The sequence below is a fragment of the Hypanus sabinus genome, chromosome 2, assembly GCF_030144855.1.
Source record: "Hypanus sabinus isolate sHypSab1 chromosome 2, sHypSab1.hap1, whole genome shotgun sequence".
Taxonomy (NCBI): Eukaryota; Metazoa; Chordata; class Chondrichthyes; order Myliobatiformes; family Dasyatidae; genus Hypanus; species Hypanus sabinus.
This window is the reverse complement of record NC_082707.1, coordinates 28,320,967-28,339,404: the sequence shown is the minus strand read 5'-3', so window position 1 is coordinate 28,339,404 and position 18,438 is coordinate 28,320,967. Positions and strand designations below refer to the sequence as shown.

General features: G+C 39.0%; 2 protein-coding genes across 6 annotated transcripts in view; one reads left to right on the top strand and one right to left on the bottom strand.

The window, feature by feature from the left end:
- The window catches only part of trpc1 (transient receptor potential cation channel, subfamily C, member 1), a 78,932-nt gene extending 70,090 nt beyond the window's left edge, over positions 1-8,842 (top strand). For all 4 annotated transcript variants that reach the window (XM_059993570.1, XM_059993561.1, XM_059993578.1 and 1 more), the window contains 4 exons: positions 2,470-2,664; positions 5,625-5,887; positions 6,339-6,373; positions 7,227-8,842. In XM_059993570.1, the coding sequence (XP_059849553.1) occupies positions 2,470-2,664; positions 5,625-5,852 (423 nt within the window). In that variant the 3' untranslated portion in view covers positions 5,853-5,887; positions 6,339-6,373; positions 7,227-8,842. The remainder of the gene's footprint in view (positions 1-2,469; positions 2,665-5,624; positions 5,888-6,338; positions 6,374-7,226) is intronic.
- The window catches only part of pcolce2b (procollagen C-endopeptidase enhancer 2b), a 50,797-nt gene continuing 41,119 nt past the window's right edge, over positions 8,761-18,438 (bottom strand). For both annotated transcript variants that reach the window (XM_059993618.1, XM_059993629.1), the window contains exons 8-9: positions 13,102-13,269; positions 8,761-9,368 (exon numbers count right to left, since the gene is read on the bottom strand). In XM_059993618.1, the coding sequence (XP_059849601.1) occupies positions 9,238-9,368; positions 13,102-13,269 (299 nt within the window). In that variant the 3' untranslated portion in view covers positions 8,761-9,237. The remainder of the gene's footprint in view (positions 9,369-13,101; positions 13,270-18,438) is intronic.

Genomic DNA, 18,438 nt, shown 5'->3' with positions numbered 1-18,438 from the left:
TTCTAAATTTAAACATAACATAGTTTGAGAGAACCAATTAAATACAGTGGGAGGATCAATTTCTTTCCAATTCAACAATATAGATCTTCTAGCCATCAGAGTTAGAAATGCAATCATTCGACGGGCTGAAGAAGATAAATGCTGTGAATCTAACATTGGTAAACCAAAAATTGCGGTAATAGGATGAGGTTGTAAATCAATATTCAAAACCGCAGAAATAATATCAAAAATATCTTTCCAATATTTCTCCAAAAGTGAACACGACCAAAACATGTGAGTTAAAGACGCAATTTCAGAATGACATCTATCACAAATAGGACTTATATGAGAGTAAAAATGAGCTAATTTATCCTTGGACATATGGGCCCTATAGAAAAACTAATCTAACAACCTAATTACTAATGAAGAGAAAAAAAGAAAAAAAAGGGGAAAAAATAATGATGAAAAAAAAACCTACTGTCTATTGACATGCTAAGTTTCGTTAGCCACTTGAGGAAGTAGAAGTATTGGTGAGCTTTTTTTGGATCTACTCGGTCGGACCAGGACAGATTGTTCTCAACCCTCTCAACCTCAGCACCATTGCAGTGGACAGGAACGTGTGCATTGCACCCCTTTCCAAAGTCAATTATATTTGTTCTACTGACTTTGAAGGAATGGTTGTTGTCATGACATGACGTTACAAAACTCTCTATCTGCATTGTATAGCCTGACTCGTTATTTTGAGATGTGGTCCACTATGATGGTATCATCTGCAAAATTGACGATTTTGAGTACAGAGCTAAGGACATAACCTTGTGACTCACCAGTGCTGAGAATAATTGTGTTGGCAGAGGTGTTGCTGCCTAAACTTACTGATTACAGTCTGTTGGTCAGGAAGTCAAAGATCCAGTTGCAGAGGAAGGTGTTGGCTCCAGGTTCTTGGAGTTTGGAGATGAGTTTGCTTGGAATTATAGTTTTGAAGGTGGACTGTATTCAATAAACAATATTCCAACATAGAAGCACACACAAAATGCCAGAGGAACTCAGCAGATGAGGCAGCATCTATGGAAATGAGTAAACAGTTGATGTTTTAGCCTTCTTCAGAACTGGAAAGGAAGATTAGATAAAACTTTATTTATCCCAAGGTTGCTCAGTCAGAAATATATACTTTTAAAATATAGAGATTAGGCATTGAGGTACAAAAAAATACAAAATGTGCATTAAAAAGTAATGGTGCAAAATACAGATGTGCAATGAAACCATGTACTTGTATACTTAAGGAGGAGGAGTTGTAGAGTTTTATAGCCACAGGGAGAAAGAATCTCCTGTGGCGTTCAGTAGTGCACCTTGGTGGAATCAATCTGTTACTGAAGATGCTCCTCTGTTTGTCCAGTGTATCATGAGGGGGGGGGGATAATACAAGAATAAGAAGGTGGGGGTGGGGAAGGAAGACAAGCTAGAAGGTGATAGGTGACGGCAGGTGGGTGGGTGAGAGGCTATGAAGTAAGAAACTGGGAGATGATAGGTGGAAAAGGCACAGGGCTGGAGAAGAAGGTGAGGGACAGATGGGGCTGGTGATGTGGGTGCAGACTCATCCAGACCTGAGACACCAGGCAAGGTCATTTAATTCCAAACAACTTGTTAATTAATCGTTACAGAATGTCTCTGTAGTGCTTCCTGCTCCCTTCCCTCGCCCTTCTACTTTACCCGACCATGTTTCTCCTCCCCCTGCTTCCTTCCGACTTCCAGTCCGCAATAGAGACTCATATTAGAATCAGGTTTATCATCACTCACATATGTCACGATTTTTTTTTGTGGAAGCAGTAGAGTACAATACAATACATAAAATGACTACAATACCATGCAGAGGTCTTAGGCACCCTAGTTATATTAATGCACCTAAGAATTTTGCACAGTACTGTATTTTTCCAGTCCCCCTGGATGTCAATTACTAAATTTGGACTAGAGTACTGGCTTTCAGAACTCTGGTATCAAGTTTGTGAATTTCATTGCCATACCATTGGAGCTTGTGGTGTGTTATCTCATGTTGGTCTGGGAGAGGATAATGACAGTGGATGTAACTGATAACCCACCATGGATCGCTCTATTTTCATGTGGAAATGAAAAGCACATCAAGCAGGATAAGACGTACAAAAAAGCTGGATGAACTCGGCAGGTCAGGTAGCATCCGTTGAAAGAAGCAGTCAACTGCAAGCGTTGAACCGTCGACTGCTTCTTTCAACGGATGCTGCCCGACCTGCTGAGTTCATCCAGCTTTTTTGTATGTCTTGATTTGACCACAGCATCTGCAGTGTACTTCGTGTTTTCAAGCAAGATAGATGTTCATTTCTGTCAGTAACCAGATTGTGGCATTTATACAATTTTGTTGCTTTCTTCCCAGAGGATCTTTTTGGAATCTTAATATTTAGACAAGTTATAGTGTTCAATGTGTTTTTCATTGAACTCTTCTTTTTCTCACCTCCAAACAAGAACCACGAGGACAAGGAGTGGAAGTTTGCCCGCGCTAAGCTGTGGCTGAGCTACTTTGATGATAAGTGTACTTTGCCCCCGCCATTCAACATCATCCCGTCTCCAAAAACCATTTACTATCTCTTCACGAGTCTCAATAAATGGATCTGCTCTCATACTAGTGCAGGGAAGGTGAAAAGACAGAACAGCCTTAAAGTAAGTAAACACTTTGAACACTGAGTTTAAAGAATGAATGATGCTTGCATGGGCTTGAAAATACCATCAGTAGCTGAATGTGCCTGATTCGTACCCATATGTTATGTGAACACCTTGGACCAAAGGTGGTGAATCTTTTTGAGAGCTTGTGCCAAAAATGGCAATAATCTTCAAAATAAAATTGTGTACCGTAGCACGGCGACTTTCTCTTTTAAAAAAACAAACTCCCAAAAAGAAAAGGAGCAGACTCTAGCCATGATTCTTTAACATTACTGAAGTATTCGCTACTTCCTTTGACTATAGAGTTAATCATTATTATCTCTCCTGATGAAGGGTTTCGGCCCGAAACGTTGTTACTAACCCCTCCCATAGATGCTGTCTGGCCTGCTGAGTTCTGCCAGCGTTTTGTGTTTTTATTTATTTCCAGCATCTCGTGTTGCCAGATAATCATTATGTATCTTTTTATTACGGGTGGGGTTTAAAGATTAAAGGGGTGGCACTGCATTTTGTATGCCATCAAAATTTTTGTGTGTGTCATCGATTTGCCACCCGTGACATTGCGACATGTATAGTGTTGTGATAAATACTAAACTATATTTATATAATTCCAGCAATTAAAAGCACTTCCAATATCCTTAAACTGCCTTTTAATATTTGTTGGGCATCGGCTTGTTAAATCTTGTCCAGTGTAAGTTGTTGGCCTGTTTGGTATTCTGTGACACAACTGCCAATTCAATTGCACTTGATAGTAAACCACTTCCAGATGTTATTTGTATATGTTAAGCATTCTTACACATGTGCAAAATACACCAGTTAAACAAAGGTTAAATAAACAGTTTATATAACTCTTTATCCTAAACGTCAAAGCCATTAGAGTACGGTTCAGTGTCATTATCGTAATAAAAGCATCAATTCACACATTCTTGGGATCCTAATTTACTGTTGGATATTCAGTATTGAGCAAAAGTCTGAGGCTACATCCACACTAGACCGGATAATTTTGAAAACACCGGTTTCGCATAAAAATGATAGGCATCCACACTATGTGTTTTTGAAAATATCTCCGTCCACATTGAAACGGAGATTTCGGCGAATCTCCTCCTACTGTGCATGCGCAGGACACATCTACCGAAAACAAGCAACATATTTAGTGTCGAATCTTGCCGTAAAACTGCGCGTTTATGTAGTTAGTCTAGAAAAACTTAAAACGACGGACAGCTGTTGGCTTTCGCGCAGGAGAACTTAAAAGTAAAAAAAAACAAATACTGGAGTGTACGGAGGCAGCCGACAAGGAGTTCATGGACAGATTGACCTAACTGAAGATGAACATTGAAAAACTGGCTAACTCTTTTGCATTAATAAAGCACCTTGTTAAATGTATAAAACATGTCTGCATCAGTGTTATCTTGTATTTCCATACGATGTTACATTAGGCTGTTACATATCTATTGTCAGAAAAGTACTTGCATAAATAGGTAAACCACCTTCATACGAGCAAGGACAGAAAACAGGGCAAAGTGAGTATACTTATTTATTCAGTAAGTTATGGGTCAAAGTATTTGGTGAGTACATTTCTAACTCTTCTGGCTTCAGTCTTGTTGCCGTCTGTTCTGAAATTGTTAGTTTGCGTTCAGGAAAACAATGAAATAGCGCGCTGCCATCTGATAGCGTTTTCAGAAGTCTCCAGTTACCTCGTCCACACTGATCTGCCCAAGAGGCGTTTTCAAAAATACCCACCCTGGAAAGCGTTTCTGAAAAGCTCCGGTTTCGGGGGATGAAAACGCCGTTTTAATGTGTACGGAGGGTAAAAACGAAGAGAAAAAGCTTTGGTTACGAATTTATCCAGTGTATTGTGGATGTAGCCTTAGGCACATATATAAAGCTGGGGTGCTTGAGACTTTTACACAGTACAGTATTTGACAACGTGAAATGGACAGCAGGAGCAAAGGACGTGGGGAATGGTGCAGGAGGGTGTGGGACAGGTGGCAGAGAAAGAGTGCTGGGGTGCGAGGTTGCACAGATGCAGACACACCAAGTCCTGAGATGCCAGACAAGGCCATTTGATTCCAAACAATTGGTTTATTGATCATTACAGAATGTCTCTCTGGTGCTTCCCATTCCCTCCCCTCTCCCTTCGGCATTTCCCAAACATGATTTCCCTCTCCCTACCTCCTTTCCACTCTCAGTCCACAATAGAGACCCATATGAAAATCAGGTTTCTTATCACTTATGTATCATGATTTTTTTCTTGTGGCGGTGTTACAGTGCAATACATAAAGTTACTACTGTGCAAAAGTATTAGGCACCCTAGCTATATATACATTATGTGCCCAAGACTATAGTTGAGAAATTATTCTGCTGGTAGATTTAGTTAAGAGATGAGTGTTAAACAAACACCGGTGGCACATCCTGCAATGTCTTTAGAGTATGAGGAGGAAAAATAATGGGATTTTCTAAAAAATATATAATTTTTGGTATTTGTCACTAGCAAGCCCAATATTTGTTACTCATGCCTGACTGAGTTGTGGAAGGTGTAGATGAGCTAACCTAAACCACTGAAATCTTTCTGGTGAAGATACTCCCTTCGTGCTGTTGGAGAGTGTCCCAATAATAAGAACGTAAGAAATAGGAGCAGGAGCATGTAGCCTGTCGAGCCTGTTCCACTTTTCAGTAAGATCGTGGCTGATATGGCCACGCACTCAGATCCCCTGCTATGTGAAAATCAATCTAACTGTGTCTTAAATAGCCTCTTTTACTAATAGATGAAATCTTCTGAAGCTCTTTACAGGAGCAAAGTCAGATGATAGTTGAAGCTGAGGCAAAAGACATTTAAGAATGAATGACAAGGTTTTGCTAAGGAGATGGCTTTAAAGAGCAACATGGAGGGTTTCTAACATTTCTTCTCTGTTGAAACATGACCTGCCTTTAAAGAACTTTTGTTTTTCGTTTAATCTGACAAGGAATGGAAGACCCTCAAGCATAAGCAGGATGAAAATTACCAGAAGGTAATGTGCTGCTTAGTTCATCGTTACCTTACTGCTATGAGACAAAAGATGCATAGTACAGACCAGGCCACTGAAGAGAACCTGAATGAACTACGGCAAGACCTCTCTAAATTTCGCAATGAAATGAGAGACATTCTTGGATTCAGGACAGCAAAGTACGCCATGTTCTATTCACGGAACTAACAAGTATTCCAACATTCACGGGACTGGATACTCAAGTATGTTGCCATGTTATTCTAAGCATCCGACTACATGAAATGACTTCTTTGGTTATAATTGTCTTTGCCAAATGTTTATTATTTAATCAACATCCTGCTTAATCACTGTCCTATATAACACTATTTATGTGTGGACATTTTTGAACAGTTCCCATCTATATGGTTTGTGCCGTGTTTAAAAAGGAGCAATGCAGTGATAAATAATTTGTCATCAGAATCAGACTTTGAAATGGCAGTTTAATGTTATGGGTGAAGCTGGCCTTTATAATGGCAATTAATAAATTTACAAGTTTCCATGATTCTTGTAAACGATTTCAAAAAAGGTAAGGACTCGGTTGACATCAAGCTAACATTTTTATTATGATTGTGGACAAAGAAAAATGCATATGTGTGAAAACTTTTAATAAAACTCTTCTATAATGCAAGTTGAACCCTATAATCTTGTTTATAGATACCAAACAGGAGAGTTCTACATGCAAAAATAAGGTAAGTGTGTTCAGCACTGACAGTAGATACATTTTCTACTTTAACTTGTATTTAATTTAATCTTAAAGCTTCTTTAAATTGTTTTCTCTGCCAGAGTGAAAGATTGCAGTTCTCTTAAAACCATTTCATATTCAGATGAAGTCTAATGTGATCCACAGTAACCAAATTAAAATGGATCTTCAAGCAGCTGCATGTTTTCCAGTATGTTAGTATAATAGGTGTGTTTGATGGTTGTCACAGCATGCTGTCATAATAACTTGGACATTATTTGAGCAATTCATTTTGGACTTGTTCTGATAAAACAGACAACAGGAGATGGGATGTTATGTTGAAGTTGTACAAGATGTTGGTGAGGCCTAATTTGGAGTATTGTGTGCAGTTTTGGTCAGCAATCAACAGAAAAAAATGTAAATAAGGTTGAAAGAATACAAAGTAAATTTAAAAGAATGTTGCTGGGATTGGAGGTTCTGGGTTATAAGGAAGGGTTGAATAGGTTAGGACTTTATTTCTTGGAACATAGAAGACTGAGGGGAGATTTGATAGAGGTATATAAAACTAGGGGTATAGATAGGGTAAATGTAAGCAAAATTTTTCCACTTAAGTTGGGTGGGATTATGGCGAGAGATCATGGGTTAAGGGTGAAAGGTGAAAAGCTTAAGGGGAGCATGAGGGACACTTCGCCACACAGAGGTTAAAAGCAGCACACTTAGAAGTTATACAGTCAGATTCTGGTACATCTTGGTGTAAGGAAAATATGGAACTGATAGCTTGTTCTTTGGAATGTTGTTTATGATATGTGGCAGGTTCTTCCATTGTGCAAGTGGCATTATGGTATTAAATTTATCTTCTACAGGGTCTCAAAACATCAGTCTCTTATCAACACAAGAGCTTCAGCAGATGCTAGAAATCCAGGGTAACAAACAAAACTGCTGGAGCAACTTGGGCAGCGTCTATGGAAATGGATCAACACTGAGGCAGAGATCTTGATGAAGGGTCGGCCTGAAACATCGACTGCTTATTATTTTCTATAGATGCTGCCTGACTTCCTGAGTTCCTCCAGCATTTTCTATGTTAATCAGTGTCTTGTTTGCTGGTTATACACTCCATGTGTACAGTCCTATTGTTTTGTATCTTTGTCAAAAATCAAGGTTCACCCATTTAAAATCTAGTAACGATGCACCAACGTACCAAATCTTAAAGGGCCAATTTAATATAGTTGCAAAGCAGAATTCATAGAATATTGGACTACACTCTTAAAATGAATTAAGTTCATCCTTTAATGGCTGGGCCATCTAAGAGGGTAATTAAGAGTTATGTTGCTGCAGAACCTACTTGGGCTGTTATGCTCAGAAAAAGAAATACAAGCCCAAAGCTGTTCTCCATCTCACCAAATCAGCTCGGTGCTGGATTTGGTGAATGGGTATCAAAATTCTTCTGCATTGACTCCTCCCTAAATCACTCACTCCAGCTCCAGCGGCGATATGGACTCAATTTCCCTCTGCACACCAACACGCTGCGCTTGCAATGCCCCAGCATGGCTCATCTCCCGAACCTGCCTCCTCTATGCAGTTAGTCTTTAAACACCTCCATGTGGCAGATGTGAACTTGCCCAAAAACAACTGCTTCCAATTAACTCTCTGTAGTTCCTGCTTGACCCTGCTTCAATTTAATACTTTCCCATAAGGTCTACACTTAGCTTTACAAGCAATTAATTTATTTCATCATAAATCTGCATTAAAATTTTGTAATGGGCCTGCTGTTCCTTTGCCGATCATTTTAACTCTGTCGTCTGAACGCATGTCTTTTGCTCTCTGCCAAATGTATTATTTGCACTTTCTGTTCGAACAAAGATGGGTGCAGCTTGTTCATACCATTCTGATGAATGTCACACTGTCAAAGGCCTTAACCTGATCATTGAGCACAGTGTGCTGAATTGAACACAGCATTCCAGCTGTGCTCACACCACTATTTCATCAGGGTTTGCTGTGGTAATCTATGCCTTTTCTTAACAGCCCTCGTAGTTTGGCCTCCAAGTCATGCCTGGCTATGTCCTCTTTAGAACTTAATTTATATTGCTTCTCCATTATTGCTATCACTTCAGGTTTTGCTGCATTAAATATGATGTGATGGATGCGTGGCCATTTCACTGGCCCGTTTCTATCTACCAGATATCTTGTCAAGTTACCAAATGAAGAAAGCTGAGCCCTGTTTTACAAGATAATATCCTGCCATTAAGAGCTGAAACTGCCTGATGTTCCTTAACTTTCTACCATCAACTCCAGCATAAAAAACTTGGGAAAAGAGTTCAAGAACTTTTCTCTGTGTATAGTGGAGAGTTGATTCTGGCAGTCTTGAATGGTGACTTTAGGACATTCAGTAGTTCCAAATATACCATATTTTTTTTATTAAGCAGCAGATACATTATGTAAATAATGACAGTTGAAGAAATAAAAAAGATTAAAACATTAATTACAATACATCATTTGCTGTACATTGTTATTGCACTTAAGACCATTTATTATGATATGAAAGAATATAAGATATTGTAGCAGTGTGCTACACGCTATACATAGGTTCATTCTCTGTCATTGCTGTTACGAATAGACAGTTTGAAAGCCAGAGTGAATATGGGGCTAATCTTTCTGTCCAGACTTTCCCCTGCTAGTTTGAGAATTAAAATACCCATAGCAAGCATCCAAATTCTTGGCAGCACTTTAAATATATTCCATCAAACTTATCTGAATGCTTCTATTTGTCAATATAATGTTTCCTACCAGTTAAGAGGACCTTGTAACAAACCAAATTAAAATCAGTGAAAGATTTCTTGCATCATAAATAGAAAGTAAAGTCACTGCTATGTGTGTTTAGCATCGTCTGTTTTTCAAGTTGTTCAGAAACCTTTGGTTCTTTGATTTATAGGGGACGACAAAGCTGTTGGGAAGTACTCTGCCTTTTCCAGTTTCATCGACTTGGCCCATGAAAATGTAATTCAGTCCTGCAAAAATAAAGAAAGATTCCTCAAGAGGCAGAACTTTACCTATTATGTAATAGTTTGAGTCACTGCCTAACTGGAACCTGGATGCCCATGGAAGCTAGACTCAGTTGCCAGTGTTTAGCCCATAACCTTCTAAACCTTACCAATTCTGTGTACCTGTCTTTTAAAAGGTGGTGTTGTACCTGCCTCAACCACTTCTGGCAGCTCATTCCACACGGATACCTCTTGCTTTTAATAAAAATGTTCCCCCTCAAGTTCCTCTTAAAACCTGTTGCCCTCTCAATTTAAACATATGTTCTTTAGTTCTTAATACACTTTCTCTGGGCTAAAGGTAGAATTACCCAAACTATGCCCCTCATGATTTTATACACCTGTACAAGATTACATCGGCCTGCTACGCTCAAAGGAATAAAGTCATATCCTATCTCTGCTCTTCCTCAATCCCTCAAGTTCTTGTAAATCTTTCTTGGACTGCTTCCAGTTTAATAACATTTTCTATAGCAGGGCAACCAAAATTGAACACAATACTCCATTCCCTGCACATTCATGTGTTTGACGATGTTTCTTAAATCTCACTCAAAAAGACTTAACTTCTGGATCTCATATGCTCTACACCTCCTACAATTTTATAAAGTTCTATCAGGTTGTCCCTCAGCCTCTAATACTACAAAGAAAATTGGGTCTGGTTTATTATTGTCATGTACCAAGATACAGTGAAAAGTTTGTCTTGCATACTGTTCATACAGATCAAAGCATTACTTGGTGCATTGATGCAGAACAAGGTAAAACAACAATGCAGAATAAAGTGAGTAAATTTAGATTTAAAAGGAGTGGAACTGTTGTAATAGAAGTAATGAGTAAGTCTGCAGGGAGCAGCTCGCAATGAGTTGCCACATTCCACCATGTCCAACCAATCCTCATTGCTCATGGTATCATTCTAATAACCTCTTCTGTGCCCTCTACAAAGCTTCCTATCTTTCCTGTAAGAACATAACTACACACAATACTCCAAATAAAGCCAAACCAAAGTTTTATAACTCTTGCATCATGACTTCTTAAACTCATTGTCTTTACCGATGAAGGCAAGCATGTGATTATCGAAGGTGAAGATCAATGGGACAGAAATGAGAATGAAGTGAGAGAGATGGTATTTGTGAATACAGGCCTCTGCTTAGAGCTTTAAGGTTAGATAAATATTAAGAAAATCTCAACAGCACACAAGATTTAAGTCTTAAAGCTGTATTCTAACAAATTGGAATGAAACTATCCAAAGGGAAGAATGGGCACGTGGATGGAAGTAAGATGTTTCTCAACATTAGAAACATCATATCTCATTACTGTATATACTGTATCTTGTCTAACCAGAAACACTTGGACTTTGGTCAGGAAAAGTAGCTGAACAATTGGTATATTGAAAGTAGAAAAGGATGATAAATTTCCAAGGAAAATAATATTGGATTTTGGGGGAAAAGGGCAAATTATTGAAATAAATGGTGATCTGATACAAATTAACTTAAGTTATCAGACTAGTTTATAGATTAGCAGTAGCAACTCTTGGAATAGAAGGTATATAGCAAAGAAGGGTACATCAAAGCAAAGAAATGTATGGATAAATTAAAATGAAACAAAGCTAAAGCATTAAGAACGTGCAACTATTGTTAAAACAAAAAGGTTACAGTAAAATCTTTTTTAAACATTTAAAGATGGAACGTGAATGCTGTTAGGCTGGGAGGCCATTTAACATTCTAAAGATTTAAATTTCTGCATAAAATTTTGTCTTCAAATGTAGAAATGACAAAACTCATTAAAGCCAAAGAGAGCGCAGGATGGAGACACTGGCGTCTGGTAAAAAACTAACAAAAAAGGAGCATAATCCCTTCTCCGCAGATGAGCCAGGACGTTAAGCATTTCTGATCTTATTTCAAATAACGAGAGTACTTTACAAAATTGATTACAGGCATCTTTTCTACTGAAAGCAGAGGGGAGTGTTTACTAAATTATTTTTTTTAAAGAAAAGGATTACTGCTTACACAAAAAGTGAAAAAGCATTGCTTTTTTGTTTTGTATTGTTAAACCCTTCAGGTTTAAAAAACCAACATGAGAAAAATCTGCAGATGCTAGAAATCCAAGCAACTCACACAAAATGCTGGAGGAACTCAGCAGGCCAGGCAGCATCCATGGAAATGGGTAAACAGTCGGCCTTTCGGGCGGAGACCATTCATCTACCAGCATCCACCCTGCCATAGCTGCATCCTCTTTGCATTTTGTTGTTCTTTTCTTGTCAGTTTGAGACCACCCGATGTGTACCTTATCGGTCCACTCGAGTCAAACCTACCATGTAGTCATCAGGCTTGCTTGAGCTTCACCTTGCCAGGTGGTCAAATCCACTCTGGATCATCCAGTCACCTGCTACCTCTGTGCCTTTACAAATTTGCCCCCACTATGCTCTGCCATCTCAGCCTGCTCATACTTCACCCAACCTGGTGTGCTGGCTCACTGCCTTGTTCCTCTTCACATTTCATCATCCACTGCTTTCCCTGCCGCTGATTACCATTGCACAATCCCTAGGTTAGTTGAACCTTTGCTCTGTCCATACCATCTCCTGCTTCACGTTTCATGGTCTGCTGGGCCTCTGTCCTCTCTGGTCCACTCAAACATCATCCTTTCTGGCCCACTTGAGGTCCAGCTACCAGGTCCACTTCTCAAATCCATTCCAGATCTCTCGCAGCCTTTTCCTGCTGCTCACTTTCTCTGTGGCCTCCCACTTGGCCCTGCTTTCTCAGCCTATTTGTACTTCACTCTATTAGGTGTGCTGGATCATCACCCTACCCATTTCACATGCTATAGGAGACCAGTTCTATAAGGCTAATTTTGAAAATGCTGTGCCACAATGCACCAATTTAATGGCCTCTCAAGTCAAGTCACTTTTTATTGTCATTTCGACCAGAACTGCTGATACAGTACATAGTAAAAATGAGACGTTTTTTCAGGACCATGGTGTTACATGACACAGTACAAAAACTAGACTGAACTAGGTAAAAAAACAACACAGAAAAAAAAACTACACTAGACTACAGACCAACCCAGGACTGCATAAAGTGCACAAAACAGTACAGGTATTACAATAAATAATAAACAAAACTAGGGCAGTAAGGTGTCAGTCCAGGCTCTGGGTATTGAGGAGTCTGATAGCTTGGGGGAAAGAAACTGTCATATAATCTGATAGTGAAAGAGCTCAAATGTTTCGGTGCCTTTTCCCAGACGGCAGGAGGGAGAAAAGTTTGTATGAGGGGTGCGTGTGGTCCTTCATAATGCTGTTTGCTTTGCGGATATAGTATATGGTGTAAATGTCCCTATGATCATAGTGATTGATGCCAAATTCTATTGTTATGTCTCACTTGAAGTAAAGTTATTAACCCAAGGTACTATCTGAAATAACTAAAACTGGTAATGGTCAAACCTGGTGATGGATCATTGAGAATTTTTATCCCAAATAAGAAAGATTTTCTTAATTCCTTCAATTATTCATTTATCCTGCAAATAAAAGATTTTCAAAGCCAAAACTACCCCCCCCCCCAAACATATATGCCTCCTCACAGAACTTTAGCTACCACTGGATATATTAACAGACAAGAGCTAGGCACTGCCCCTAGCCACTCTATTCCCATTACATCAGACAACTAAATTTTAAACATACATATTGATAAAATAGCCATCGAAATAGCAAGCTTACCTCGTTTAATAATTGGACACTTTTTACACACTGCAATTATTTTGACACTCATGTTCTTCCCTGCTTGTTGAATTGCCAGAGTCCCTTCTTTATAAATATTTATGATAGAGATCGTTGCATGGATGCTACCATTGCGTGTTACAGCAGTTATAACTGTCCCAGTTAGTACTGTAGAAAACAAGAATTCAATATTTAAAAAAGTTTAAACAATACGATTTCAGTTCCATACTACTATTACTTCAAATTCATGTTTTCTTTCAGGCTATGGCTAAAATAAACAATTCAATTGTTAAATAAATAAGATGCATCAAGATTGCTTTGAGCAGTTGTATGCAGGTGTTGAGAGTGCACTGACATGCTATGAATGCATTTTCCTCAGTAACTATCAGGGAATTCCCGAGCACGTAAATGGGGAAAACTCAAGTCTTGAATTTCTTCAAAGTGTGTTGGTCAGTGATTTCTTAAAATGCCCAGTGTTGGGCTCTTCGTCGAGCAACTGGGCACCAGCTTCCATCAATTTCCCAGCAGTTACAATGGCAAACTACCTACGAATTCCATTTAAATGAGGGAGAAGAGCTGTGACATCAGCAAGCTTCAAATAAGTTATGTCTTTTAACTAGTTCACTAGAGAACATAGAAGAAGAAGAACAGGTTTTTCCGCCCATAATGTCTACACTGACCATGATGTCAATCCAAAGTACCAACAATTGTCTACATTCTTCCATTCTCTGCCTGTCTAAACACCTCTTAAACGTTGTTGTTACTTCTGTTTCCACCACTTCCCCTTGAAGCATTTTTTACACTCTGTTAAAAAAAATTTTGTCTCATGCATCTCCTTTAAGCTTTCCCTATCACCTTAAGCCAATGCTCTCTGGTATATAGCATTCCACCCTGGGAACAAGACTCTATTTACCCCCTATCTATGCTTCTCAGAATATTATATACACTTGTAACAGGTCATCCCCACCCAGAACTGCATACACTACAAATACAAATAAATATCAAATGGAACATGACTTGCCAATTTTTATACTCAACATCCTGAACAATGAAGGCAAGGATACCCTATCCCTTTCCTTACTACCTTATTTACTTGTGTAGTCAGTTTCAGGGAGCAATGGACTTGCACCTCAAGAACCTTCTGTATATCAGTTCTTCTAAGGATCTTTCCATTTACTCTTCACTCTTGTATTTGACTTTCCAAAGTGACTTGTCTGGGTTAAACTCCACTTGCCATTATTCCCAATTGGTCTATAACCTGCTGAATCCTTTTACAACATTACTCACTATCCACATGTTTTTGTAATAACATCTATTTGCACAAGATCACAGAGTAAGGAACTTTCAATCAGTTTTCTTCCCTCCCCAACTATACAGACTTCCAGAGACACTTGGGAAAACTGTAGCACCCACCAGGGTATGATCGTATGGGTGGGAACCACAGCTTGACAATTCAAGAACCACCAAATATATTGGCTAATGTTAAAATACTTTAGTCTCTTTTGCAGCAGGATTTTTTTAAACTAATAAGAAAACCTTAATTAGGAAGTTAACATGCTCACCACAATGGCCTGCCTTACTCACAGTTCCAATTGAGAGTGGCTTCTGAGTGAGCATTGAGTTACTCCTGTATAAAATCATTACTCAGGATGAATGGACGCAAGCACCTTCTGAAAGTGGATGTGTCTTGGAGGAAGACTTCGATCAAAGGCAGTATTTTGGTGCGGGATCACACACAGCATCAGTTAACAAAGAGACGGAGTAAAAGTTCTCAGCAGTCAGAAGGTTAATTTTACTGAACTGAGATGTCAACAAGCAAACACGGTCTGGAAACTGGGCTGGCCTTGATGAAAAGAACACAGGGAATGGGATGTAGTTTCCTTGATTCTGTTCCACCTTCTTCTGCATGTGCCTTGCGCGTTACACACTTGGGCGATCATGGCTCTCCACATTGAACGATCCCTTGCAGCGTCAATGACATCTTGCACACTTGGATCTGTTCATTCTTTCAGTGTCCATATATTTTCTTCTTTGCCATCCTCTTCCACGTTTCCCAGGCATACGGCCTTGTAAAGCATTCTATTTCTCCCTTTCTGATGACATGACCCAGGAATTTAAGTTTCCTCTCATTTATTGTTCTCATTAAAGATCTTTTTGAATGGGCACATTCGAGGACTGTCTCATTAGTTACCCTATCTCTATATGATATTTCCAGCATTCTTCTAAGAAACCACATTTCTGTTGCTTCTAAGTTTCTTTGGAGTTCTGGTGTTCTAGTCCATGTTTCAGAAGCGTACAGCAGGATTGACCAGATGTAACATTTAAGTAGCCTAAGCCTTGTTGTCATTAGAAATGTGTCTGTTGGTAAAAATGGCCTTCATTTTTTGGAAGCTGCTTTTGGCAATGGCAATTTTTTTTTTAATTTTTTTTATTAGTTTTTCAAAACATTTTACAAATTAAAAACCCCAAATCCCAATGAGGAACATTAAAACAGTGCAAAATTAAGCATACAATAACAATATGTTACAAAGGAAGAGAATTTAGCAAAAAAAAGCACCTAAATTAAAGACAAGTAAGCTTAGTGTCCTCCCCAAGCCCCACAACACAAGAAAAAACAACAGCAACTCCAGACCAACCACAACACAATATAGAGAGTATAAGTCAGGACAGCCAAGCTCCCAGACTGTGAATACACTCAGCAACAGAGGATAATAATGCCTTCTACCAGAAAAAAAAAGGAGCTGAAAGCAAGGGACCAAAGAGAAAAAAAAACCCTAGTCAAGAGGAAGGTTATGAAAGTACTCGATAAAAGGTCCCCAGACCTTATGGAACTTTAGATCCGAATTGAGTACTGAATAATGAATTTTTTCAAGGTCCAAACAGGCCATGATGTCGTTAAGCCATTGAGCATGAGTGGGCGGGGCAGCACCTCTCCATCTGAGGAGGATCAAGTGTCTAGCCAGAAGAGAGGCAAAGGATAATATTCGGCATTTGGTCGGACCCAGACATAAATCTGTCTCGCCCCAAAAACCGAACAGAGCAATTAAGGTGTTTGGTTCTAGGTGCTGATTCAGAATACACGATAATGTAGTGAAGACATCTTTCCAGAATTTCTCCAAGCTAGGACAGAACCAGTACATATGGATGAGAGAGGTCACGCCTCTCTTGCATTTATCACAGAGCGGACTAACGCTAGGGTAGAATCGAGATAGTTTAGATTTAGACATATGGGCTCTATGAACAATCTTAAACTGTAAAAGGCAGTGGCGAGCACAGAGAGGTTGAGTTAACCGATTTGAGAACTGAATCCCAGCTCCCCTCAGATAAGGAGATATTTAAATCCTGCTCCCAGGCCAGTTTGATTTTATCCATGGGGGCCCATCGTAAGGCCACTAGTTTAACTCGGATGATTGATATTAAGCCTTTACCTAGTGGATTCATGGAAAGAAATAGGTCCATAGCATTTTTCGCAGGCATTTCAGGGAAGTTAGGAATTAAAGGAGCAATAAAGTGTCGGATTTGGAGATATCTGAAAAAATGAGCATTGGGCAGATTGAACTTAACAGAGAGCTGCTGAAAAGAAGCGAAGCGATTATCAATGAAAAGATCTTCAAAATGTCTAATGCCCTTCCTATACCAAACCTGGAATGCTGAATCGTATGTAGTAGGTAAAAAAAGGTGATTATGAGCAATAGGGCTGGAAACGGAAAACCCCTGGAAACCATAGCATTTCCTGATCTGAGCCCATATACGCAAAGTGTGTCTAACAAGAGGATTAGCTATTGATCTGGGCAGACTACTAGGGAGTGCAGAGCCAAGAAGTGCAGAGATAGATAATTCTTTGGTGGAGCTCAGCTCCATCGCCACCCAGTTAGGGCACTCGGGTTGGTCATGGAAGAAAGACCAGAAGGTAGCACAACATATATTAGCTGCCCAATAATATAAACGAAAGTTAGGTAAAGCCATGCCACCCTCTTTTTTAGATTTTTGGAGATGGATTTTATTAATTCTAGAGCGCTTATTCTGCCACAGATATGACAAAATAATAGAGTCTAAGGAATCAAAAAAAGATTTAGGAATAAAAATTGGGATAGATTGAAATAGGTATAAAAATTTGGGGAGGGCAATTCTTTTTATTTCTACTTCTTCCATCTTGTGATATAAAGCTACCAAGGTAATTAAAGCTGGTATTTTGTTCAATCTCTTGGTTACCGATGTACAATTGGCAGTTGGGAGTATCCTGCTGTTTTGATATTACCATACATTCGTTTTTTAAAAAAACAGTTGATGGTTAGACCAATATCTGCACTTGTTTGTACTACTTTGTCTGGAGGATTTGTAGGTCTTCTGCAACACTTGCTATTAGTGTGGTATTATCTGCATATCTTATATTGTTGATATTAACACCTCCAATTTTTATCCCATCTAGGTCTTCTGCTCCACTATTCAACAAGGTAACAGTAAATCCCTGAAACAGCTGAGGGAACACAAGAGGAGAGGGCAGAGCAATTGTATTCAGAGGAAGTTAAAGGGTCAGAGTCCAAATCTAGAATAGACCTGATAGGAAATGGAAAGTTGATGCTGCTTAATTGAAACACTGTTACTATGATGTCAATATTAAGCAAGAGTCGAGCAGGTGAAGGAATTTCCAGTGTTTCAACACAAGCTTAATGAAGGACAATCACATGGTAAAGAACTGAGCTTTGAAAGCGAGGATTGAGAGCCTGGATTTGTTAATGAATGTTATTTCTTCATATTCAAAGAGACTACCTCAACTGACATAACATATGGATTTTAATTAATCTTTACTAGGTTCTCGGCAGGGCAGTCAGATACATAAAAATTAAAAGCACACAGGTTCTGAGGGCAAGTGACAAGTTGGACTCTAACTTGCAGGAAGCAAAATGCAATGGTTGTTAAGTGTTTTGGTGACAAGACTTTTTGCAATTGGGTTTTGTTGACGCTGCATTAGGCTTTTTTAATTTCAAGGTATTTTTCAATGAATGACTGTTTAGGACACAGCTGTAGTTCTGAGCGTCACATCACAAGAGGTACAAACAGCACTAGAGAATCACTAAAGACATTCAGAACAATCATGCCAGAACTGGAGAAATGGAATAGAAGAGGATTGGCTTAGCTTTTTGTTTAGAGAAGATTAGACCAAGGTGAAATTAAATTATGAGAGAACTGGATAGAGTGAATTTGAGGAGCCATTTCCAAAAGCTGAGAGGTCACTAACTAGAAATCACTTAGCTAAAGTAAATGGTAAAAGAATTAAAAACATAATTAATATTTTTCCTACTGTGGTGTCTAGAATTGTCACCTTGAAAGGTGAAG